At 41.3% G+C, this 23,906-nt stretch overlaps 1 protein-coding gene across 4 annotated transcripts in view; it reads left to right on the forward strand.

Moving 5' to 3' along the window:
• Positions 1 to 23,906, forward strand: part of LOC309712297 (MAGUK p55 subfamily member 3-like) — a 26,722-nt gene continuing 2,816 nt past the window's right edge. Inside the window, exons 1-15 of one of the 4 annotated variants that reach the window (XM_082542992.1) lie at positions 1 to 267; positions 13,971 to 14,024; positions 14,319 to 14,437; positions 15,280 to 15,357; positions 15,453 to 15,533; positions 15,980 to 16,117; positions 17,562 to 17,643; positions 18,058 to 18,143; positions 18,237 to 18,311; positions 19,014 to 19,210; positions 19,317 to 19,381; positions 19,868 to 19,885; positions 20,171 to 20,212; positions 22,217 to 22,375; positions 23,433 to 23,513. In XM_082542992.1, the coding sequence (XP_082399118.1) occupies positions 13,988 to 14,024; positions 14,319 to 14,437; positions 15,280 to 15,357; positions 15,453 to 15,533; positions 15,980 to 16,117; positions 17,562 to 17,643; positions 18,058 to 18,143; positions 18,237 to 18,311; positions 19,014 to 19,210; positions 19,317 to 19,381; positions 19,868 to 19,885; positions 20,171 to 20,212; positions 22,217 to 22,375; positions 23,433 to 23,513 (1,258 nt within the window). In that variant the 5' untranslated portion in view covers positions 1 to 267; positions 13,971 to 13,987. Of the gene's footprint in view, positions 268 to 13,862; positions 14,025 to 14,318; positions 14,438 to 15,279; positions 15,358 to 15,452; positions 15,534 to 15,979; positions 16,118 to 17,561; positions 17,644 to 18,057; positions 18,144 to 18,236; positions 18,312 to 19,013; positions 19,211 to 19,316; positions 19,382 to 19,867; positions 19,886 to 20,170; positions 20,213 to 22,216; positions 22,376 to 23,432; positions 23,514 to 23,906 lie in introns of all 4 variants that reach the window. The other 3 variants (XM_082542991.1, XM_082542993.1, XM_082542994.1) reach the window with 3 other exon arrangements.

The following is a 23,906-nucleotide window of genomic DNA, read 5'->3' on the forward strand; positions in this document are numbered from 1 at the left end:
AGCAGAGAGAGAGAGAAGAAGAGAGGGCTGATGAGAGCAAACTGACTGACAGAGGGGGAAGGGGAGGCTCACTGGGCGATATATTGGGTGTAGCAGAGAAATAAAAGCAAATGTGTGCCAGTCAGCTGGAGACGGAGTGAGCAGAGAGAAATACAGAGAGAGGGAGCAAGAGGGAAACAGGAAAGCGGGGCAGGCTGGTATTATAAGCGCTGTCGAGATAGAAGGAGGGGAGCTGTGCACGCTGAGGCTGTGAGGAGCCTCAAGCAGGTAAGAATGTTTTCTAATGTGGACTGACTTACCTCTGCGCGCGTGTGGAGCGACACAGACATCTGTAGCTCCAGGGATGGTTTATACAACTCTCTGCGTTAACCATCATTAAAACCTTAGCGCGTTTAGTGCCAAAAGCTCAGTGAAACTCGTGTTTGTTTGGGTTTCTTTCTTTGGTTTTTTTGTTTTTTTGTTAAAAAAAAAAAAAGAGCTTTAGGTTTGCAAGCACATGTCTGAGTAACACCATGTGGATTGCCTGGCTGTACCGCATGTTAATGAGGGGTGTGTATCACCTGTCATTGATTGACCGCTCCGCTTTTAGAGGAAAGTGGCCTGAAGTGCTTCCAGTCTCTCTTCAGACTAAATCACCTCCCAGATTTATTTATTAGTTTATTTTTCTCAAATTTGATTTAATTAAAAACGGGACGCGACGGCTCGGTGTGATTGGTGACCTCAGCCTTTATGCGTGGTCTGGTCACGCTTTGCTGCAGGGCAGGACAGAATCTATTGCGTGCCTTTATTGGCTTTCGGGACAAGCCGAAGCACAAGGAGACTTAATGAAGGTCGGAGTCATAGATGGTGGTTTTGGTAAACAAGGACTGAAGGGGGGAAACTGCGCATCAGTTTATGAAATCCATGTAGGGGCTTAAATGATTTCTTTTTCTGTTTACAGCGATGTTGCCATTCCTTCAGGTAAAAAAAATCATTTTTTAATATGAAAGACCTGAATTTATTGGTAAGGCTACCTTTTTAAAAAAAATAAAATAAAATAAAAATGTTGTAGGCGTACATGCTGCACTTGGTGTCCCCATGGAAGGATTACTGAACAGGATGATCCCTTGGGTCCCTTAAGCCTGAGCTGTTTGAAGTGAATGACTACACAAGACTACAAAGTGACACAATGTTATGCAAAAAGGCCACAAAATGAACAAAAATGAGCGAAACTTACACAAATCGAGGCCAAAGAGGTGTGACTTGCCTAAACCTTTTCCGCATATGCAACGACCACAGAGAGGGGGAAAAGATGAATACAGTGACAGGCTGTAAAAGTACCACAATACAAAAAGGAGACCCAAAGGGATCACAAACGGGCCTTTTCAGGTGGTGTGTAGGTTGTGGTGGCTGTTATGGAGGGCTTTTTGCATGTTTGTGCCCAGAGGCCTATTGTCTTATAATCCGCTCATGTGTGTCCCCTTTCACAGCCTTCTATTCCACTGCATTTACACAAATCATTATGCTTCAGTCATCAGTCGCAACTCTCTGACTTTTTGGCTCCCCACCAAATAACCACATCATCGGGGTCCTGTGCTGCTCCCAGCACCCACTCTGCTGTTGAAACTGCTAAAGTGTCAAGTGTTGGGCTTCCCTGCCCGGGCGAGGAGCCAGATTTGCTCTCCTGTTGCTGCGAGGGCAGGACAGCCTGATCCTTGATCCTGCTGCGTGTCAGAGTGGGCGTGTTGAAGGTGTTTTGAGGTGATGTTCTTCTCATAAGCCTATTAAGAGCCGTCTGGCCGCTGACCTTCTCTGCACTACGTTTTATTTTGTTTCCAGCATCTTCGCTTTTTTTTCCTGTACCAGCACAAGTAAAATCTAAACTAGATTTCGAGGTTAGTTGTGTAGTTAGGAAGGGAATAAGGAATCCCAGACTGCATTTACATTCTACAAATCGATATGGGGCAAAATAAAGCATTTTTATAGTGTGAATTAGCCTTTTTAGGAATGCAGAACTATAATACTTGTTTTCCTCAAATGGATATTGGAATGAAATCTGTCAAATCCAGACATGTCAGGTCAGCCGTGTGTGTGTGTGTGTGTGTGTGTGTGTGTGTGTGTGTGTGTGTGTGTGTGTGTGTGTGTGTGTGTGTGTGTGTGTGTGTGTGTGTGTGTGTGTGTGTGTGTGTGGTGTTTTAGGTGGTGGATGGGCTGCCCACACACAGAGGGGTGGGCAGATGGCATCAGCAGTGTACTGGTGACCTCACCCCCTCCACCAGCTCTCTCGAGACCCATCCAATGGCAAATGATTCTGGCAAGCAGGTGGCATGCATACATGTTTGTGTGTGAGTGGAGAGGACAGAGACATGAGGTTAAGCTCTCCTAGCACAATGGCAGCATAATGAAGTAACTCCACTACTCAGCTGGAGGTTGTTCTGGTGTTTTAGTTCAGTAGCAGCGTGAACCATCCATGTAAATACAAATCAGATAAGCAAGGACTCAACTGGTGTGGTTGGACAAAACTCACAAGCTAAACATTGACATTTTGGAAAACATTTGTATTCAATGTTTGATAGTTTAGTATCTGCTACAGTCGGGGTAAACAATGATTTGTTCTGACTCTGTGCAATGAACTTCCAATCTCACTCTCTTTCAAATGGTGTGTTAGAAAATGGAAATCAGGTCTGCGACCGCTCCCAGTCAGGAGGTGTTTTCAAAACAACTTTAGGGAGATAAAATGGCAATAAGATGTAGTTACTATTACATCAATCTGTGATTGAATGTGTCAACTTGGAAATTACATGCAATTTGTTTGTGATAAATCTGTGGAAATCTGTTGTCATCTGCTGCAAATGTGTTGCCATCTACATGCACAGAACTTCATATTATCTGTGTACGCTTATTCCAACCAGATTTTGTTAGATTTGAAGCAGAAATTCCAACATAAATAGTGACATAGTTGGTGCAGATTGGTGACTTAACTGCAAAATGACACAGGTGCTCGGCAACCTTTAAGTTTTTAAATGAAAGTAAAACCAGGGTTCAAGCAGTTTGCAACTAGTTAAGTCATCTGCTGCAAAAACAGGATTTCAATTTAGCCAAGATTGATTGCAGAGTGTTTGGAAGCCCCGTTTAGTATGAAATTATTTGCAAACTTTCAGAAACCCATATGAGAGTGACTGCGTCAGTGTGAGTTGGACTGTGATTGTTTGGAGACTGGTTGCTGCCTACTGAGCAGGTGTGCAGTTGAAAGTCAGGGGGTTGAGTTAAGTTGAGGGTTTGCATGCTCAGTTTCTGGACAGTCTGTTTGCTGCAACTATTTACAATTCTGTCTCTGAAAGAATTCAGCGCAGTCACCTGTCTTTACTCAACTGTTACTGAGCAGGATGATTGGAAGACAGGAAAACTGCTTAGTCTAATGGCACTGATCACCAACAGTGCATGTATAGAGCCTTGAAGTGACTGTTGTTATGATGTGGTGCTGTATAAATATAATGGAATTGAATTGTATCATGTCTTGGTAGTTTATTGGTTTGAAGTTTGTGTTCAGCAAAGATGGCTGTTTATGTTAAGTTTCCAGGCTGCCAGGTGTTGATTCATATTGTTGCTGATCATCTTAAACCCCACTAAATAAATGTAGATATCAAAAATCTAACATAAAAAGGGCTTTTTGAGGCTTTTTCCCATTTATAACTTGACAGTTTCAAACCTTTATTATAAATTTAGCTAAAATTGACTTATGGCGAGGGGGTGGCCTAAAAAACAGAAACGCACCATCCTCAGCTCTGCTCCTCGGTCTGAAGGCTATTTGAATTAGCTCCTCTGGGTTTCACTTTTGTAAAGATAATTTTTGGGGCATTTTTCTTTTATTGGACACTGTAGCTGTGAAGATTAGACAGGAAGGAGGAGAAACCGAGCCAGAGAACCCAAGCCTCTGTATTTCAACCATGTGGCATATAGTCACCTGCTCAAAGGCATTTTTGTTTTAAACCTAATTTAATTTAAATCACAGAATTTGTTTCAGCAGCTTTTTGTTTGAAGTGTCAGAAAATAAGTGCAAATACATAGCATGTTGCTTCCAAGGGACTATTTTGAATAAAGAAGCCAAAGCTCTGTATGGAGAGACATAAAATGGAGTAAAACAGCTTTAGAAACTAGAACCCATCAAAATACTGTTAATTAATTTAGGTTAATTGTTTTGGTTTTTTTTTTTTTCCCTGAAACATCCCTGCTGCTGTTGAATTTTCCTTTTCAGTGCTTCATTGTATTCACCAAAATCCTCTGCGATGCACACAGCTGTCAGCACTGCCAACTTCAATCAAAGAGGCTAGATTATACCACCATATGGCCAGTGGGAACCCTTCGTATTTAGAAGACAGTCAGTGAATGAAAGGCACAGAAAGATGTCGGCTTTAAGCTCTCGCCAGCCTTTCATAACTGAAGAGAGAGAGTTCAGTGGAGCATAGGCCTGAAGAAAAGCGGGAAACCCCAGAGGAAGTGAGGTGATGTATTAAGGTTAATTATTAAGTTGGTCATCAAATTGAGCAGGACACTGTGTTTTGAACCATCAAACGACAGATGCATAGGACAGAGTTGGGCTGTGCAGGCATGTGAGTGTTCTGCAGTTTATTGATCCACAAAATGAACAGTTGTACATGAGCTGTGTCAGAGTACAGTGGTACAAAAACACTTAACCACAGTATAGGCGTATGGATGTTAACCTGGGAGGGAAGAAAGCTGCTGGTGGCACTGCTCAGTCCGGCAAACTAATCCGACGTTGTGTCCGTGCAGTTCGATGCACGGTGAGTGCCATTTAAAATGCAATTCTTGTTTTTGGGGAAAGTTTCAAATGCATCTTAAACACGGTCTACATTTTGTGCAGATAATGTTTTCCTTGTTCATTGTTTTTTTTTTTTTTTTTTTTTTAAATCCCATCTAATTGACTTGGAAATTCCCATGTCAAGTTTCATTACGGGGAAAACAAACAATGACGGCCGATTAGGGTATCTGCCCAACTGCTCCAGTCTGCTGCCAACCTGCTATGGCTCAACCCTGAATGAGGGACAATCATAGGAGTGATCTAGGGGCATGTCAGGCTTGAGCAGTGCTTCAGCTTAGGTGCTGTGTATTTGCACTCTTCTGGATACTTGGAGATTTACTCAGATAGGGAGCGATATCACATCTCTTGTAAATGGGCTGGTACTTTAATATCTTTCTATTTGAGAACTTGGATCACTTTCTACTTTTACTAGGATTAAAAAAAAAAAACAACCCAAATCCAGTTATCAGCAGTTGTCTGGGTGAAAATGTATCGTTGATGCTAGAGGACGGGGAAGAATGGGCAGACTGCTTTGAGCTGATGGCAACAGTAATTCAAATACTCACTTGTTAAAACCATGGTATGCAGAAGAGCATCTCTAAACACGTCAAACCTTGAAGCAGACAAATTACTGCAGCAGAAGACCACACCAGGGCCATCAAAGCTCGTCAAAATTAGGCAATGGTGATTGGACAACACTGCCTGGTCTGACAATGATTTCTGCTGCAACACTGAATTGGTCAGGGTCAGAATTTGGCATAAACATGAAAGCATGGATCCAGCCTGCCTTGGAGCAACAGTTAAGCACCCGCACATCATTTAAACATTGCTGACCATGCCATCTATTTGGGACCACAGTGTACGTGTCTTCTGATGGCTTCTGGATCATGAAATTGAGTTCACTGCACTCAAATGGCCTCCACAGTCACCAAATCTGAACCAACAGATGTAGTAGAAGCGGTGATTCACGTCATAGATGTGTGTCCAACAAATTTGCAGCAGCTGTGTGATGTTATCTTGTCAATTCGGATCAGAATCTCAGAGGAATATTTCCAGCACCTATGAGGATTTCTGAAAGTGAAGGGGTTTCAGCCCAGTAATAGTAAGGTGTAACAAACAAAGTCTCCAGTGCGTTTATCTTTAGCCAGAGCTAGACCACCTCTCTCATATGAGCAATAATGACTTACTGTGGCCTATGTGGCAGATTAAAATATCCTTTTTTTTTTTTCTTTTTTTTTTATTTGTTTTGAGACATTAAACCTAAAGTTACTCCCAAACACAGGTGACCATTGTGTGATTGAGTGTGTTACTGTGGTAGAAAATGCACCGTGGTTACCATTAGTAATGCCATTCATTTTCAGCTGATCACAGCAAAATAAGAGGCTCACTTTACAATATTTACTAACGCTTTTCAAAGCAGATTGTTTTCAACAACACTCAGCAGTCCAATTAAATCTTATATTTTAAACACTTCAAATATAGCCCCAGCCTGGCTGCCTTGGGCACTTGTCACCAGCCAAATGAAGGATTGTTTGTGCTGTGGCGGTTCATTCTAATTGCCACTCTGGCATAGCGCCATCCTGTCTTCAATCAACATTTTCCAAAAAAGACATTTCCTTGGCAGCGAGTATGTTTTCATCAGCCTATCAGGGGGGACTGTGACAAAGAATTGACAGAACGTGACAAATAATGAACCCAAGACTATTGTTAATTTGTCAGAATATGAGACTCAAGATGACAAAAAACAATTGGTTATTGTTTTTAAAAACTCTACCAGAAGTAGAAATGATCCCCCAATAGCTGTAAGTGATTTGTGTAATTATAATCTGCAGTAACGAGGCAAATTCCCGAGCGTGATAGATCTCAGTCCTGCATCTTAACCGTAATGAAATTGGAGGAGAGCTTGATGGCTTGCTTCACTGTCATTGTGCTGATCAGGCGGTTCTGTCTTTTGTTGTCGAACGTCAGGGGTGTGTTTGTCGATGTGAGGCGGGTTGATTTGCCAGCCTTCAAAACCACAAGAAACTGCTGCAGGATTACTTTGTCATTTCCAACTCGAAGGAAATGTTGCTGCTGAAAGGAAAAATAGAATAGAATAGAATTCAACTTTAGTGTCATTGCACATGTCACAAGTACAAGGCAATGGAATGCAGTTTGCATCCATCCAGAAAGTGCTTTAGCAATAATATAGATATATTACAAAATATATATTTAAAAAAATGGGTCTATTATAGGTATGAGGGTACAAAATATGGGTCTATGATGGGTATGTTATAATGTACATAGTATGAAGTTATGTTATGAATATGCTATAATTATAAGTATGTACAGGCTGTAGTGAGTGTACAAATTATGAACAGGATAGAAATATGAAACTATACAAGTTATAAACAGTTGTAGAACTATAATTATTATTTTACAGAATGATTGTCTGTACAGAATTTACAGTAGTGCAGTTTAGATCAGTGAGATATGTGACTAATTTCTACATAGGTTATATAAAGTGCTAGCAGTTGTGAGTGGTGGTTCGGTCTATCTTATTATTGTCTGTATGATGGTACAGTTGGCTGTGTGTGTGTGTGTGTGTGTGTGTGTGTGTGTGTGTGTTCAGTTATGGGTGGTTGTGGGTGTGTGTTCAGTTATGGGTGGTTGTGGGTGTGTGTTCAGTTATGGGTGGTTGTGGGTGTGTGTATGTTCAGTCCATGAGTTTAATGTGGGTCAGATGTCAGGAGGCAGAGTTCAGGAGTCTGACAGCTGTGGGGAAGAAGCTGTTCCGGTACCCGGTGGTCTTAGTCCAGAGGCTCCTGTAGCGCCTCCCAGAGGGCAGGAGGTTGAAGAGGCCATGTGATGGGTGACTGGGGTCTTTGATGATTTTCCGAGCTCTTTTCAGACACCGCTTCCTGTAGATGTCATTTATGGCAGGATGTGGTGCTCCGGCAATGCGCTGGGCGGTTTTCACGACCCTCTGCAATGCCTTCCGGTCCGAGGCAGAGCAGTTCCTGTACCAGACTGTTATACAGTTGGTCAGAATGCTCTCGATGGTGCAGCGGTAGAAGTTCACCAGGATGTCTGAGGACAGGTGGTTCTTCCTCAGAGTCCTCAAGAAGAAGAGGCGCTGGTGAGCCTTCTTGACCAGCTTGGAGCAGTTGGTCGTCCAGATGAGATCCTCGGAGATGTGGACTCCCAGGAACTTGAAGCTGCTCACACGCTCCACAGCCGTCCCCTTAATGTGGATGGGTGGATGTGGGTCAGCATTCCTCCTGTAGTCCACGATGAGCTCCTTGGTCTTCTCAGTGTTGAGCAGCAGGTTGTTGGTGTCGCAGCACTCAGCCAGACGATCCACCTCCTCTCTGTAGGCGGCCTCATCGTTGTCACTGATGAGGCCAATCACCGTGGTGTCATCTGCAAACTTAATGATTGTGTTGGAACCATCGGCAGGTCTGCTGTCATGGGTGAAGAGGGAGTAGAGGAAAGAGCTCATCACACAGCCTTGTGGTACAAAGGTGTTAATTGTGATGGTAGATGAGCAGCGGTTATCCAGCTGGACATGTTGGGGCCGGCTGGTCAGGAAGTCCAGTAACCATTTACACATCAGTTCCCACTGATGCCTAGGTTTGTCAGTTTCCTGATGAGTTGTGAGGGGAGGATTGTATTGAACGCTGAACTGAAGTCTATAAACGGTATCCTGGCGTAAGTGTTTTTATTGTCCAGGTGTGAGAGGACAGTGCAGTGCGATGGAGACTGCATCCCCTGTGCTCCTGTTTTGACGGTATGCGAATTGGTGGGGGTCCAGGGTGAGGGGGAGTCAGGATTTGAAGTGTGCTAGGACCAGCCGATTTAAGCACTTTGTAGTGATGGGGGTGAGGGCTACTGGGTGGTAGTCATGGAGGCTTGATGGTTTGGAGTTTTTGGGAATCGGGACGGAGGTGGAGGTAGATTTGAAACAGGCCGGTACTACAGCGTGGACCAAGGACAGGTTGAATATATCTGTCAGCGCTCCTGCAAGCTCCCCAGAACACGCTCTGAGAACACGCCTGGGGATGCCATCAGGACCTGCAGCCTTGTGGACATCAATCCTGCTCAGCACCGCTCCTACATCGGTGAGGGAGAGAGTCAGTGGTTGGTGGTCCGGAGTCCCCTCTGCTTTAGTTGCAGTTGTTGGATTCCCTTGCGCAAAACAAGCATAAAAGTTGAGCTCGTTGAGGAAGGAGACATCAGAGGATGTGGGGAAGGGTGCGATGGTCCTGTAGTCTGTAATGGTCTGGAGTCCTCTCCACATACGTTGGGGATTGAAGTCGGAGAAGTGTTCTTCTACCTTAAAAAAAATGATTCTTTTTGTTTTAAATGTGGCCCAATAGACTTCTGATGATGTTTTTCTAATGTTGCACAAAGTCATCGACTTGTTTTTCAGCTTCTGGAATAAGTAGTGGAATAGAAGTGAAGTAGAGCATAAATTTTAGACTTAACTGTATTTTCTAAAGTTGTACAGCTTTTCCTCCATTCATACTGCATCAAAGTAACAGGAAAGCAAATAAATAACAGAAACTATGCTACTTTTTCTTATATTAAGATAAGTGTGGCGTTAGGCTTCTTTATTAGCAGAAAAGGCAGTTTTTGTTCTGCTGGCTGTCATAAAGAAAGCAAGTTGAGCTTTGAATTAGCTTACTTTTCGACATAGCCAGGGTATCTTTCCATTATCTGGATTCACTTATACCAATGTAAACGGTCACACAAAGCTGCTTATCCACATGCTAAATTAACGCAGGGTTTCTCATTCTAGCTATGAGCAGGTTCATGTGAAAGGGAAGACATTGGCAGCAGTTAACCAATCACAGTGGCTGATTTTACACAAGAAGAAACGCATAACGCAGATTGAAAGCAACACAGATGCTCCAGACAAACAGTGTGTGTGAAAGGAAAAGGTACTGAACATTAGTTTAGAATCAAATCTCTGTATGAATGCTCGACCTTTAAGTGCTTTGGTCAGCAAGACTGGAAAAGACCTGCTGTATTACAGAATTTTAGTCTATTTGAAGCCTACAAGCAAAGCCAGATAAGAGGCTAACTGTGAAAATAACAGGCGTATCAGAATCACAGCTGAATCATTAAGGGAAATCTGATGATAAGAGTATTTTATTAAGTTAATTGGTGTTTAACAGTCTGAGAGCAAGCAATGAGTATATTCTTTAAGAATATACTCAGAATTTAAATACAGGCTTGGTCTACATGTGAATTTAATTGAAGATCAGCAAGTAGAAACAGGTGCACTGTTTTTCAGATCCTGTATTAATCCTGTTGTGAAATTGTTTTTAGCAGTTCTGCTGTTGATTTCTAACACGACGGCTGCACATCAGAGCTCTGAAACTAAACTGGATCTATTTAGACATTTAATGTTATATTAAATGTTATAGATAAGGTAGGTGCAGGATCATATATTAATGTTTATATAATAATACAATGTTTTTGTTTGTTTTACTGGTGACAGGAGGGGGGGGTTAAGGAATAAAGTTGCATCCAAGAATCTGTCCTATCCTGCTCATCAGGATAACATGAAGACTTTAGACACTACTGGAAAATTCCCTCCTATCCTCCGACAGAGGTCTCAGGAATCTTCTCAAGATGGTCACGCTGTTTCTGGAGAATCGATTGGTCAGTAGGCAGTGATTTCACACCTCTGATCTCTAATCTGAAACATAACCTGCTGCAGGGCAGGTTGAGTTCAGTGCATGAGTTACCATGGTGATTTACCGTGGTAAGAAGTGAACCACCTTTGTAGTACAGAAAACCCAGAGTTAGATTTAGACTTATCCAAAGGTTGACTTTGAAGTTTGGGCTCTGTCTCTTGTACGGTCTGTGGTGTAAAGTGATGCGGAGAGGTGAAAGTTTGTGTCGTGCTTGGTTGACATTTTTCTAAACACTGCTTTGGATGACTGGAATAAATTTTAGTCCAGTGTAGATGGGAAAATATGCATTATACAACAAAGAAATGTCTTTTATACATGTGGAGAGCTGGCAGAGATTCTTTCAAGCTGTGAAGAAAATGTGCAGAGATTTAAAAAAAGACAGCCCTTTGTTTAACTAACATCCTTATTCATCTCCATAGAGATGCTGGTTTACTCATATACGTTTATGTGATGGGAATGAGTTGATTGTAACAGAATCGGCTGCATGGCCTCTCAGCACTGTCGGTAATGAAGGAATGTGTGTAGGATGAGACTGTGAAGACTCTGCATACACACTGTGCGCTCTGCTCACCTGGTATTTTATGAGTCTCTCCCACAGCTGTGAGCTAAGCTCAGAGGGGAGATTTAGCCTCCCACCTACATAGCCAGCAATTCCAGGAGCAGTTATGAGGGTGAGCAGGTATGTAGCAGCTGGTCTGTGGGAATAGCTGCTCCACCTGCTGCACTAATATAGGGACTGTTAATTAAAATAAATAACAGATGCCAACAGCTCTAGAGGAAAAGGCATAGTCCAGTATTAAGAGACATACAGTTTTCTTCTTGTATTAAAGGTTTTACCAGCATGGTCGTGGTTGACCATCATTAGGTTTATATCGACAGTTTTTGCCCTTTTAAGTGACAAGAATGCGAGGGTTCGTGATTGGATGTGAGTCAGGTGAGATTGATTTTTAGATTAAGGGAGAGTTTTCTGGGTATCAAAGGCTGGTTTTCTAAAATAATCGATTTTTTATTTTTCCTTTTAAGGAAAACTAGAACATGACCGTGGTAATGAAAACTGCTTTCATTGTCAGAATTAATGACTGGACTTCCCCCCCTGACTCTCTGCCGCAAACTCCTGGAAAACATCAAAAACAAAAAGGTCAGGATGCAGGTTGAAAAATGAATGAAGTGGAAAAACTAAAAAGGAATGGTTGTTTCGCAGAACTATTGTTTTTTAAGTCTCTCAAAAGGATTACCTGTCAAGTCTGTAACCTCATCTGACTCAGCAGGATTCATCCCCCTGACGGTCAAGCTAAAGGCAGAATGTGCTCACAGCAAGCTGCTTTAGGGATTGCATGGCCACTCTCTGGTCATTCATTACCAGTATTTATAACAGCCAGTAATTTAAAAGCAAAGAGAAACACCCTTCAGTCATGTCATCTGTGCCATTGCATAGTTTGTCCACCAGAGGGCACTATACAACCTCCTTATTGGCAACAACCAGCTGATCTGAGCAGGCTTGGGCAGAGTAAATGATGAAACACAACAAATTTTAGAGAAATCTGTTTGTTTTGTGTGTCAGAAAGAGGAAAAAACACATCTGCCAATATGTCTGTGTATTAATTTTGATCTTAAAAATCTGTTTTTATTACCTACTGAACATTATGATTTACCTGGCCTGTGAAGTAACTGTCAAACTTAACTTGGGCATCTTGTTGGAAACAAACAGCCAGTTTGATCAGACTTGGTTAGAGTTTTTTCTCGGAATAAAACAATAAAAAATAACAACTCTGGGCCTATATCTTAAAAGTTCATCCTCTCCTACAGAGTCCTGTGATAAATTGGTCTGTCCAGGGTGCACTATGACAGCCTGGATAGGTTCTAGCACCCCACAATCCTGAACTGGATAAATGTGAGAAAAGAGGGATGCATTACAACTGAAATCTGGCACTTGAATGTCACATCTGCAATGCTATTTCAAATTGAATGCCCATAGCTTGCAGTTTCTCAGCTGTGTTGGTAACTGTCCTGTTGGAGGATGAACATTGGGCCAAATCTAAGCTACTGGGCTCTCTAAAACAAGATTCATTAATGACATCTTAACTCGTCTTAACTCTTTACTTACACTTCAAAATCAGTCAATGAGGACCAATCTAAACATTTAAACATAAGGCTTCATTCATTTTCTTCCACTTTATGCAGGACAGCAGGTGGCGTGGTTAGCACCATCACCTCACAACTAGAGGGTCCTGGGTTCGAATCCATCCATGTTCTGCCAGCGTTTGAGTGAGTTCTCTTGAGGTGCTTTAGCTTCATCCCCCATTCCAAAGACATGCATGTTAGATTATTCCACACTGGCTGTAGATGTGAATGTGAGTGCGGCTGGTTGATAGATTGGCAGCCTCCAGAGTGTGTTCTTTCTTGGCCTGTGACAGCCAGGATATTCAGCCCAAGGACAATTTTCTGAATGCCCTGCAAATAAAGTAGAAGCTCTCCATCTAAACACGTATTCTGTTTAGTCTGCAACCTTGATCAGGATTATCCAAAAATAGCTGGTTTTGCAGGTGAAGCTTGCACCACTTCAGCCACATGTGTTCATTGGCAGTTAATGAGGAGTGTGGTTAAAAATGTATCTGGCAGTGAGAAGGGAAGCCATGTATGATGATTGCACATGAATGATTGTGACAAAAGTATTCTAATATACAAAAGACCTGAATGCAACATTATTAAAGACTTTCATTACTCAATGTGAAACAGCTCTGTTTAACTGCAAAAAGCTTATCAGTCACTGATACTATAGTGTTGTCATGGTGACAAGGTAAAGAATCCTATTGGACAAAAGTGCCTGGTATCATTATCTGACCTTGCTTCTCTTCAAATGAGCAGTCGCACAGTTTGAAATGAAATTAATGCTTTATGCCTCGGTAATGAGAGCAAATATTAATTATACTGGAACTTGAGTGCAGTAATGGGTCCATTCATCACTGTCAAAGCAGGACTGCCCTTTGAAAAATGTATTCAGATTTGGGTATTGGTTTTAAATGACCAATTATGTGCTGCGTGGAGTTCGCTGTCCTCTCTGTAAGCTTCACAATCAACCAGACGTTTGTTGCCAGGGACGTTTTTTAAAAGAAGCATATCTGTTTGTTTTTGTTCTCTTGTTTAATCTTACAGTGAGTTAAAAATAATGACATTCTGATAATAACACAGTAAAAGATCCAGAACCAGTGCGTTTAGTCACATGCACATGACTGCCAAATATCAGGTGCTGGATGCAGAAATAGTACATGAAGTTGCAGTGCACAGAGACAAATCTCACAATGAGTCCTGGGTTTCTTAATGGCGCTCTGAGGCGTCCTCACTGATATGGCCGTATGTTGTGTTCTTTGTTTTCATCCCAGGTTGTTCTCTGTGATTCTGTCTCGGCCTCATGTGAGGAACAAAACAAAACAGAAGAGGGAATTATTTGAGAGAACTGTTTCCTCTCTCCCCCTCCAACCTCTCCGCAGCCTCCTGCCGCCTCTGAATGATTGAAGCCATGCCCATCGTATCTGCAAGCACAGGTATATGTGCTCAGGCTCGTTCATGGTCTGAAGCTTTTTATGTAGTTATGAATAAATTATGTGCTGGAATAAAGCATTATTACATTAATGTGGATAAACTGTTGGAATTTGAAAGGGGGGTGATATGGAAAAGCATATTATTATAAACATCGGTGAGCTAAAGAGAGAATCCATACAGTCTCTTTGTTGATGAAGGTGGTTATTATGTACGATGCATTTCTAGATAGAAATTGTTCTTTGACTCAGTCATAAATATACAGCATGATTTCTTTTTCTTTTTTTTAAATACTCAAGGGCTGCATGAGATCCTGGCTCTGCTCACGTCTCAGCTTCACCCTGATGCCAACCACAAAGAAGACCTGGTCTTCCTCAAAGATGTCTTCAGCGAGAAAAGCATTGGATACCTCATGAAGGTATAGTGGATACATCAGAGTAGAAGTGACTACTGTATTTGTGATTCAGACATTTTATTTATTTATTTTTTTTCACACATGCTGGATTACTGAACATGCACATTAAGTTTAATTGCTACGGTGTAGATGACATCTACTCATGGGTCACCGCTGAACCATGAGTTGTTCCAAAACCGTCCATCTACAATTGGATGTTGGACACAAAGCACAGAAAAAAACTCTGAAAGTGTGTGAATAGGTGAATCAGACATGTTGTGTAAAGCACTTTGAGTGCTCAAGTATAGTCAAAAGAGAGCTATATAAAAACCGAACCATTAAATGAGTGGTTGCGTGACTTACTTTTTCCTTCCTGTCAGCTTGAAGCAATTTGATTCTTCTCCTCTGACATCAACAAGTCATTTTCACCCAGTGAACTGCCTCTCAGTGGATATTTTCTCTTTTTCTGACTATTCCCTGTAAACCCTAGAGATTGTTGTGTGGGAAAATCCCGGTAGATCAGTAGAAATACTCAGACCAGCCTGTCTGACACAAACAATCATGCCCTGTTCAAAGTCACTTAAATCGCATTTCCTTCTCGATGTGATGCTCAGTTTGGACCTGAGCGGGTTGTCTTGACCTTGTCTACATGTCTGCATTGAGCTGCTGCTATGTGATTGGCTGATTGGATATTTGTGTTAACAAACAGTTGAACAACTTTACCTAACATAGTGGCTGGTTATAAAACGGTACACATCATATATGATGGTTTTTTTTGTTGTTGTTGTTGTTGTTGTTGTTGTTGTTTTTCATTAAAAATTAATGATCTGCATTTGTGGTTTTGTTGCTTCTTGCTTTACATCCAGATCCATGAAAAACTGAAGCAGTATGAGAAACACAGCCCCACTCCAGTCCTGCACAGTGCCTCCTGTTTGGCAGAGGATGTAAGTGCAATTAGAAGTGAATATATATTTTCTCTGGTGACTAGAAGAATACTTTGAAATACTTAAAGCAGTAATTTTCTGATTTCAATCACCAGCTAGCAGAAGAGCTTCAGAATGGGCCACTGGAGGATGATGAGCAAGAACTGTTGCTCCTCTTGAGCACTCCTCATCTCAAGGTGTACACGCGCACACACACACTCAGCCTTTTTCAGCCTGCGTAAAGAAGCTGTTAAATGCTAGACCATACCTCTCCCTTGCTCTCTTTCCTTCTGAGGTTTGATCTCTTTAATAATGCTGCTTCACAGTATTTTTGCCCTGCACACCTCTGATTTTTCCACATTTATTACATAACACCACCGTCAGAGCTGTCTGCACCCCTTCCCCATCCCCTAGACACACACAAGACTGCCTAATTACTCTGATCAAGTGATTATGCTCAGGTTATTGGCTGTCTGGGAAGCATTCTGGGAATTGATGATAGCTGTGGAATCAGAACGTTCATTTTATTCCCTCAGTTTTCTTTTCCCCAGAAATCGGGTATGTTTCCTACGTGCTGTAACCTTCTTTTCTGGATCCTTTTATCTCTGTTGATCAAGCTCCTAAATCTTGGCTTGTGATTCAGGCAGTGCTATCGGCTCATGACACAGTGGCTCAAAAAAAATTTGACCCTGTGCTGCCACCACTCCCAGACGATCTGGACGATGACCTGGAGGAAGAATCTGTGAAGATCGTTCGGCTGGTGAAGAACAAGGAGCCACTGGTAAGTGTCTAAGGGTGCAGTTTGGCTTTTCATTAAACTAGTACCTGCTTTTTGAAAACTACTGCTAATGAAATAAAAGAGAAATGAAACAGATTCAGTAAATCAGATTATAAGAAACGCGCACAAAAAAGCAAAGAAATATTCCTACTGAGTATCAAATATGTGCTGATGATTGATATTAGATTTTCCTATGAAGGTGAAATCAACATCTTTATTTGAACCTGTTCAATTGGAGTTTGAAACAACTTTATTAAGGGCATCGATAAAGAGGAGCAGTCATACTCGTATGTGGAAAAGATCAACCCCAACCTGCCGGCACCCACTGCTTCATTCACAAGTTAGAACCTGTGTACAGGAGGCTGTAGAAGACATTACAGAGCCGGGTCATTTTCAGATATTTATTGACTCTTAAACTGGTTGCCTCCTTCTCCGTCCAGAGGTTTTCAAACGTTGGTAAAAGAGGGCGATGTGCTGCAAATGACGCTCTGCAGTATAGCAGAAAAAAAATCATCAAAGCAGACTATTTTTAAGGAAGTTGTTGTAGTGGGGTATTAAACCAACAGCTGTCTCTTATATAAGTTGTATAACTTACTAATACTTTGATTTGTCGGTAAGAAGAACAAAGTGCTACGTAAATGCAAGAATGTTACACTGTACAACTTGAAAACCTCATCCTGTCCTCAAGAATTTTACTTTAATGAACTTCAATGAACAGTCTTGGATAAATCTGAAGTATGAATGAGTGTCTACGAAATCCACAGAAAAAATATATACGGCTAATGCGATCCTACTTTTTATATCAACAAGCAGCTAGCTGTAGATTAGACTTTGGCTGAGTGTAAAATATAACCTTCAGAAGTTTTGTCAAAGCCTCACAGACCACTTGGTCCATAGGGGAGGAACTGTTAGCTTGGCTGTTTCCAGATTTAAGACTGTTAAGCTAAGCTAACTGTCTGCTGACTGCACCTTCATGCTGTGAGTACACAGACATGAGATTAGTGTTTATCTCTTCATCCAGCTCTCAGTAGGAAAGGAAATAAGTACATCACATTTTCTAAAGTGTCAAACTAACACATGATTTACTTAAAGCTAAAAATGTAACCCAGAGTAGCAAACAGTGATTGAAGCTAAAGTGGGCTGCAAATTTTTTGCTTGATGCAGCAATTAGAAAACCTGTAATTACAGCATTTAAATGTCATTAAATTGCATGAACTTTAAGTAGAAGCACAAACAAGTAGGCAATATTGATGATGGGGTATCAGACTCTTCATTCACGTACCATTTTGACATTTAGCTTCAGTCAGTTATTGATCTTTCCAATTACAACTAGCTGCAAATTGGGAGCCTCTTCCTCCAGTCGGAGGATTAGGCCAGCTTAGTGACTTTGGGATGAGATTTGCTATGAATACATCTTATTTATTAATGTGCATGCTTGTATAAACAGGGAGCGACTATTCGGAGAGATGAAGCAACAGGAGCTGTAATTGTGGCCCGAATCATGAGGGGAGGCGCAGCTGACCGGAGTGGTGAGACTGAGTTTGCAAAACATTTCTACTGAACTTTAAATGCCAGATATTTTTTATGTGGAAAATCAAATGCGTAATGGAACAGCACTATTGTATTATAATATCTCTATTACCGTGGATGCTAACGCTACCCAGTGGGACCTTCTTAGCACTACTGATATACTGAGAGAGATGTCAGTAGATTACATTGCGTAACCCTGTGAACTGTAACAGAAATCAAATCCATGAGATTAGTGCCACGAGATTGCATATTTTGAGAATATAAACTAGGTTTGCGTCTGGATGTTGCCATAGTAATGTTATCGACATACTGGCAACACAAAATCGTCTTTTGTTCACATTTCAGGTTTGTATTCTAAGAATTGGGCATTTCTTTAGCTGTATTCCCCCTGCGTGCTGTGCTTGTGTTTCCAGGTCTGGTGCATGTAGGGGATGAGCTTCGAGAGGTCAACGGAAACCTGATAACCCACAAAAGGCCAGATGAAATTAGTCAGATACTGGTAATAAATGTGGAATCGGACTAGTTCAGATACTATGATTCTTGTAGCTGGCAGCCGATCATTGTGGTGCTCTGTTGTTGTTGTTTTTTTTAGTCCCAATCACAAGGCTCCATCACACTGAAAATCATCCCAGCTGTTGCAGATGACGATAAAATGAAAGAAAGCAAGGTTAGGAATGCTTGCTGCGTGAGTACGCAGGCTTTTCTTATGGACGGTCACAACCACTCAGCCCTTCATCAAGGTTTATTCACATGTATCCACTTTACTTTTCTTTACCTTGCCCTTTAGTGTTGCGTATGAGCAAATGTTTGATTGTGCAACTTGCAGAATTACAGAACTGTGGGAAAAAAAAAAAAAAAAAAAATGTCATGATCCACCCCTCATTTAAAAAATAAAATAAATACCCCAAACCATGACAGAGCCTCCACTCACTGTTGTATCTCTCCTGGTCTCTTTTGTGCAAACTGATAACGATTGGAATCAAAAATGTAATTAGGGTTCATTACTCCATATGACCTGTTGCCACAGATTTTCTTTTTCTCCAGTCCATTTTCAGCTTTCTTTCCTTGGAATAAAAGCCTGATGAGGCTTCAGCGACCAGTTGTTGCTTCAGCCTGTGTCAGATCTCAGCTGGATCTTGGATCTGTGTCAGGCTGATAGTAACAAAGTGTCTAAAGATACAGTTTAAAATTGTTATTGGCTTAGTCGTCTGTTAGGTGTAGACACACTGACAAGTGGCTCAAGACTTTTGCACAGCGCTATATGTGTATTCACCAAAGTATCTTACACTTTTCTGTATATAATGAATAAAGTTAAATAAATACAGAGATGATAAAGTTTTTAACAGAATATTCCTCCTTCTTTTTAAAGGTCTACATCCGAGCTTTATTTGATTACACACCTTTTGAGGACAAAGCAACCCCGTGCCAAGAGGCAGGACTCCCCTTTAAACGGGGTGACGTTCTTCAGGTTGTTAGCCAGGAAGACCCCACCTGGTGGCAGGCCAAGAGGGTGGGCGACTGTAACCTGCGTGCTGCCCTCATCCCTTCAGTGCAGTTTCAGGAGAGGTAGCTTGCATCAAGTCTGTGTATCAGATGTTAAAAAGCTGCCTTTTTTTTTTTTTTTTTTTTAAATCAGTAATACATTTTTGAAAATGTTTGTTTTTCTTCCCAGGCGACTGAGATACAGGATGAAAATGGGTTCCGTATCTGCTCCCATTTCCCCAAAAGCTCCCACATGTAAGCATTACTTACTATATACAAGCGCAAATGTTTTAGACTCTTAGATCTCAACACACATCTTCTGTTGTGGGTCTAATCTATCCAAGGAGGTCCTAAAAGAGAGATTATAAAGAGAAGGAGGGGATCAAAGATTAATCTCTGAGGGGGGGAAATGCATAATCCATCACTTTAATTTCCTAAATCCAATTTAAAAGATGAAATGATGCAAGTCCTTTTCTTGCATCTACAAAAAGATGCAGTAGTAAAATGGTTTCTCTCCTTTAAAAATCTGATTATCCAGTTATTCTTAATTTTAAAAAAAAAAATTAAAGTCTTTCCAGTAGAGAAAGAAGATGGTTGAGGATCTCCAAGCATGGATACAGTGACAGTTATGAGACTGCATTGTGAATTTGAGAGAGCTGAATGTACACTAGGGGTCGCTGAATAGTCTATGTCACACTCTACAGTGATACTGTGTATTATTCCTTGCTTTGCTAACTTCAGATGAACGGGCCGATAGAGGTACGTAGAAAACCCCTCATTTTAGCAACCATCTCTCATCCCCAGTTTGGACTGGCTCCATGTTTTTCTTGCCTGAATTTCTGTATGAAATTCTCATCGACCCATCTGAAACACAAATTTTGGTCACTTTCCTCCTCCCCATCCACACTGTGTCATGTTTTGCCTTTACAGTTTCTTTAATTGCCACAAATCCTCTCCTAACCTGCTGTGTTCTCACGTTAAAGTACCCCCAACACCTCCTCCCTCCTCTTACCCTGTCTTCTCTTCCCGATTGCCATCCAACAGAAGACTGTGACAATAAGAGTGCTGTGAATGGAAAGGACATAGGTGAGCAAGCACAATCAATGAGTTTATGTTAATCACTGCAACATCACATCTTTCGCTCAGTCTGTGTGCTAAGCTTTTTCTTTTCGAGTGTGTATATTATTCCTCAGATTGTGTGAGACTGGATTGCTTTGGTTGCTTCATTGATTATTGAGGGTTAGGCCAGATAACCGTCAAACAGAAAACAGTCCACGTGTGTGACCACTACACAAGAAATTCTCACCAGTAGGTTGGCCAGGCTTCCAGGATGTGACTGTGCTTCAGTGGGTGTTTGTTCACACCATTTTGACCTTTTTTTTTTTCCTTCCTCCCCTAAACCATGTCCACACCCATCTGTCCGCTAGAGCTGAATTATCTCTACAGCTGCCTTAATGTAGTGTGATTTCATTTAGACATTCCTGTAGTGGCAACTAGGGTGACCAGTTTCCAACAAACTAAACATGGGGCAAAAGGGTATGTTTGTATGAGATAATATGGGATACTAATGCTGAGAGGTAGTGTAAAATGTTCATGTATCAAACTCATTGCAGTCATTGAGTCGACCATAAACTCCTCCGTGTGTATTCCAGAGTCAAATGTGAGGCTGTCTGTCCAGCAGCGAAAGCTTGGCACAAATTTGGTCACACAACAGGACACTTAAGTCCAGCAGCAAAACTACAGCAGAATGGCTGAAAAAGAAGAGTCGATGTACTGAATTATGGGGTGTATTTAGTTTTTTCACAGATTGCATTGAGTCCTATTTAAAAACTTTGTTTCACCATAAAGAATATCATTTTTATGGTCCAATAGTGGAGTCTTAAAGTTGTTTATTCCACTTTTCTAATTGATCCTTTTTAGTTCACCTAATGAACTAAAACTACCCAACTTTTCTTTGATTATCAGCAGGGATCAGCATTTTTTGAGCAAACATTTCTACTGATTCTCACTTGTACTGTGGTACTTAACATCATATTCTTGTCTGTGCAGAACTGAACAGTAACCAGAAACTGCATAAAAGCTCAGTGTTTCAGTCTCTCATATCACTGTAGTGTAATTGTAGTTGTAGTTACGCAGTTTTTATGTGTTTTTTGTTTTTTCGTGGTCTTTTCCATCATATTGTGCCAATAACTGAAGTGAGTTTCTCATTGAGTGTGGCATTGATGGTAATACAGTGACATGTGAAACTGCACTTGGGCAGTGTTGACTTTTGGAAATTGGAGCCAGAGAAGAAAATGATTGATGAGCAGTAACACATGAATGGGGAAACCTGGTCACCCAGTACTATAACCATTTTTTGTGGTTTTTAAATGAAACACCTCAGCAACTTCCTGATGGATTGCCATCGGGTTTACTGCACATCCCCATGTTCCGCTTAGGATAGGATGTAAACAACTTTAGGAACTCAAGTTTCTGTAGTGCCACCATGAGCTTAGATTTTTTTTTCCTCTGTAAAAACAAACAAATTTTAATATAAATATAGCCTGTCAGGGTATGATTAGACTGGCAGGCTTTTTGCCCTGTGTGCTACAGCCATCGAGCTTCTCAGTGTTCGTGTGGCGCCTCATGCCATCTCAATGTGCTGCAAATGGCCCGTCATCATGCGTCATGCTGACAGTGATTACCCTGTGCTTTAAGAAGTTAGACACAGCATGCATGGCTTCTGATCGTTTTATTCTGTTTGAAAAGAAATAATAAAATAAAACTTAAGTTGCTTTACTCAATGGTCTAATATAAGTTGTAGTTTCTCCCAAGAGTAAGGCAGCCCCTGCCTTCTGTGGCCATGCTTTCTCATGGGATTTTTACTCAGGTACTCTTACTGATATCTAATGTTGTTGTCCACTGTGTGTGTCTTGTGTGATACTGTTTTGACATGCGATTTTCAGCTACCTCAAACCTGTTTCTTAATATCAAAGTGGCAGAGCGATCTGCAATACATGGGCAGGATTTTGGTGTATTTATTGGATTTGTATAAGTGTGGATCAGTGCAGTAGCATATGTACCCTAAGGCTACCTTCATGTCTCTAACAGCTAGCCTACGCAGAAGTTTCCGCTACAGGAAAGATCGCCAGGGTTCTCCTGGTGAAGCGCACACTCCTGACGCCAATCACACAGAGTTCCTGATTTACGAGGAAGTCGCACAATATTTTCCACGTCCTGGAGAGAGACCTCGCCTTATAACACTCATAGGTTCGTCAATTGGAGTGAATTTTAACAGCGATGAAACTACAGTTGTGATGAGAAATTCAGATACAGGCATCACTGGTTATGAATGTCATGGTACTTTTGGGATTTTAATTTAACTGTTCTATATGTGCATAAACTCAAATCTGTGTTTACAATGTTAAAATAGTATTTTAACTTGACACGGTGAAGTCATCCTCAAAATTCTTTAGGATGTTCAGGAACCACCAGGAGTCAAACCTGTCATGAAGTGGAAACTGCTGGAATAGCAGCGTCACAGTGGAGTGAGTTTTACATCACTATGAACTGAGAGCGCCGACCAAGGACGAAGCCTCTGTTCCAAAATTGACTTCATCAAACTCTTTGTGGACTTTATGGATAAAGCAAATGCCTTATGGACAAGAGTTTCATGGTTAGATGAGACCAATATTGAGCTTTATGGCAGTAATGACCGTTGGTATGTTTGGACAAGTAATGCTGAGGTTTTCAAACCTGAGAACACTGGTGGAGGTAGCATCATGCTCTGGGGCTGTTTGTTTGTAATGTTGGTACGTTACACAAAGCGTATGGAATCGTGGAGGAAGACTACCTTCGAATTAGAATCAGAAAAACGGCTAGACAACTGAAACTTGGGCACAACTGGATGTTTTGGAATGGATAAAGCAGGCTAATATGATTGTGAACCGGCCGTCGAAAAAAACACGACCTTAACCCCATTGAAAGTACGCTCAAAACCAGCCAATTTAAATCAACTTTAGCCTTTCAAATTTAAAAATCCAAATATTAGTGTGTATATCAATGTATAAATTTTGCCCTGTGAGAAAATCCAAAAAGATTCAAACTTGTGCACAAACTTCTTGGGATTTTCTTTAAGAGATTACAGATGTATGCTGTACAATCATTTCATCCTGGAAAAAGAACAGTTCAAAGAAATCATTAAAAACTCCAAACTACCATGTTATTCATGCCCACAATGAGTGAACTTTTGGCCAGATCTATACACACATGTTCCAAGTTCATGATCATCTTATATAAACTAGCTATGCTGTTTGTATGGTCATAGGTTCACTTGGAGCACGGATCGCTGAGCTCAAACAGAAGGTGATTGCTGAGAATCTGCGGCGGTACGGTTTGGCTGTGCCTCGTAAGTGTTGTTTATCTTTTCTAATTGACTGTAAGTGTTTGCACTGAATTCATAAGAGTGAAGTAAAAGAGCTTTCGAGTGAGTATAAGGCACTTTGTTCTTTGGCACTTCGTACCTGCAAACGCACTCAACCTTTACATTTCTCTCAGGAAACTCCCATAATTTGCGTGACCCTCAAAATATTACACGAGTTTCCAGATTATTAAACAAACAATCCACACACCACATACCATTCCAATTCAGTTTTGTTAGTTATGACGCCATTTCACAACAGCTGTTCCTTCAATGCTTCCAAACCCGTCTGTCGCACCAACCTAGCAACCCACTGCCTAATTCAAGGGAGGTGTGTGCATCTAATCTCTGCACAGGCAGACTGTGAGACGGTGAATCATT

This window comes from Aulonocara stuartgranti (genome assembly GCF_965226115.1).
Source record: "Aulonocara stuartgranti genome assembly, chromosome: 8".
Taxonomy (NCBI): Eukaryota; Metazoa; Chordata; class Actinopteri; order Cichliformes; family Cichlidae; genus Aulonocara; species Aulonocara stuartgranti.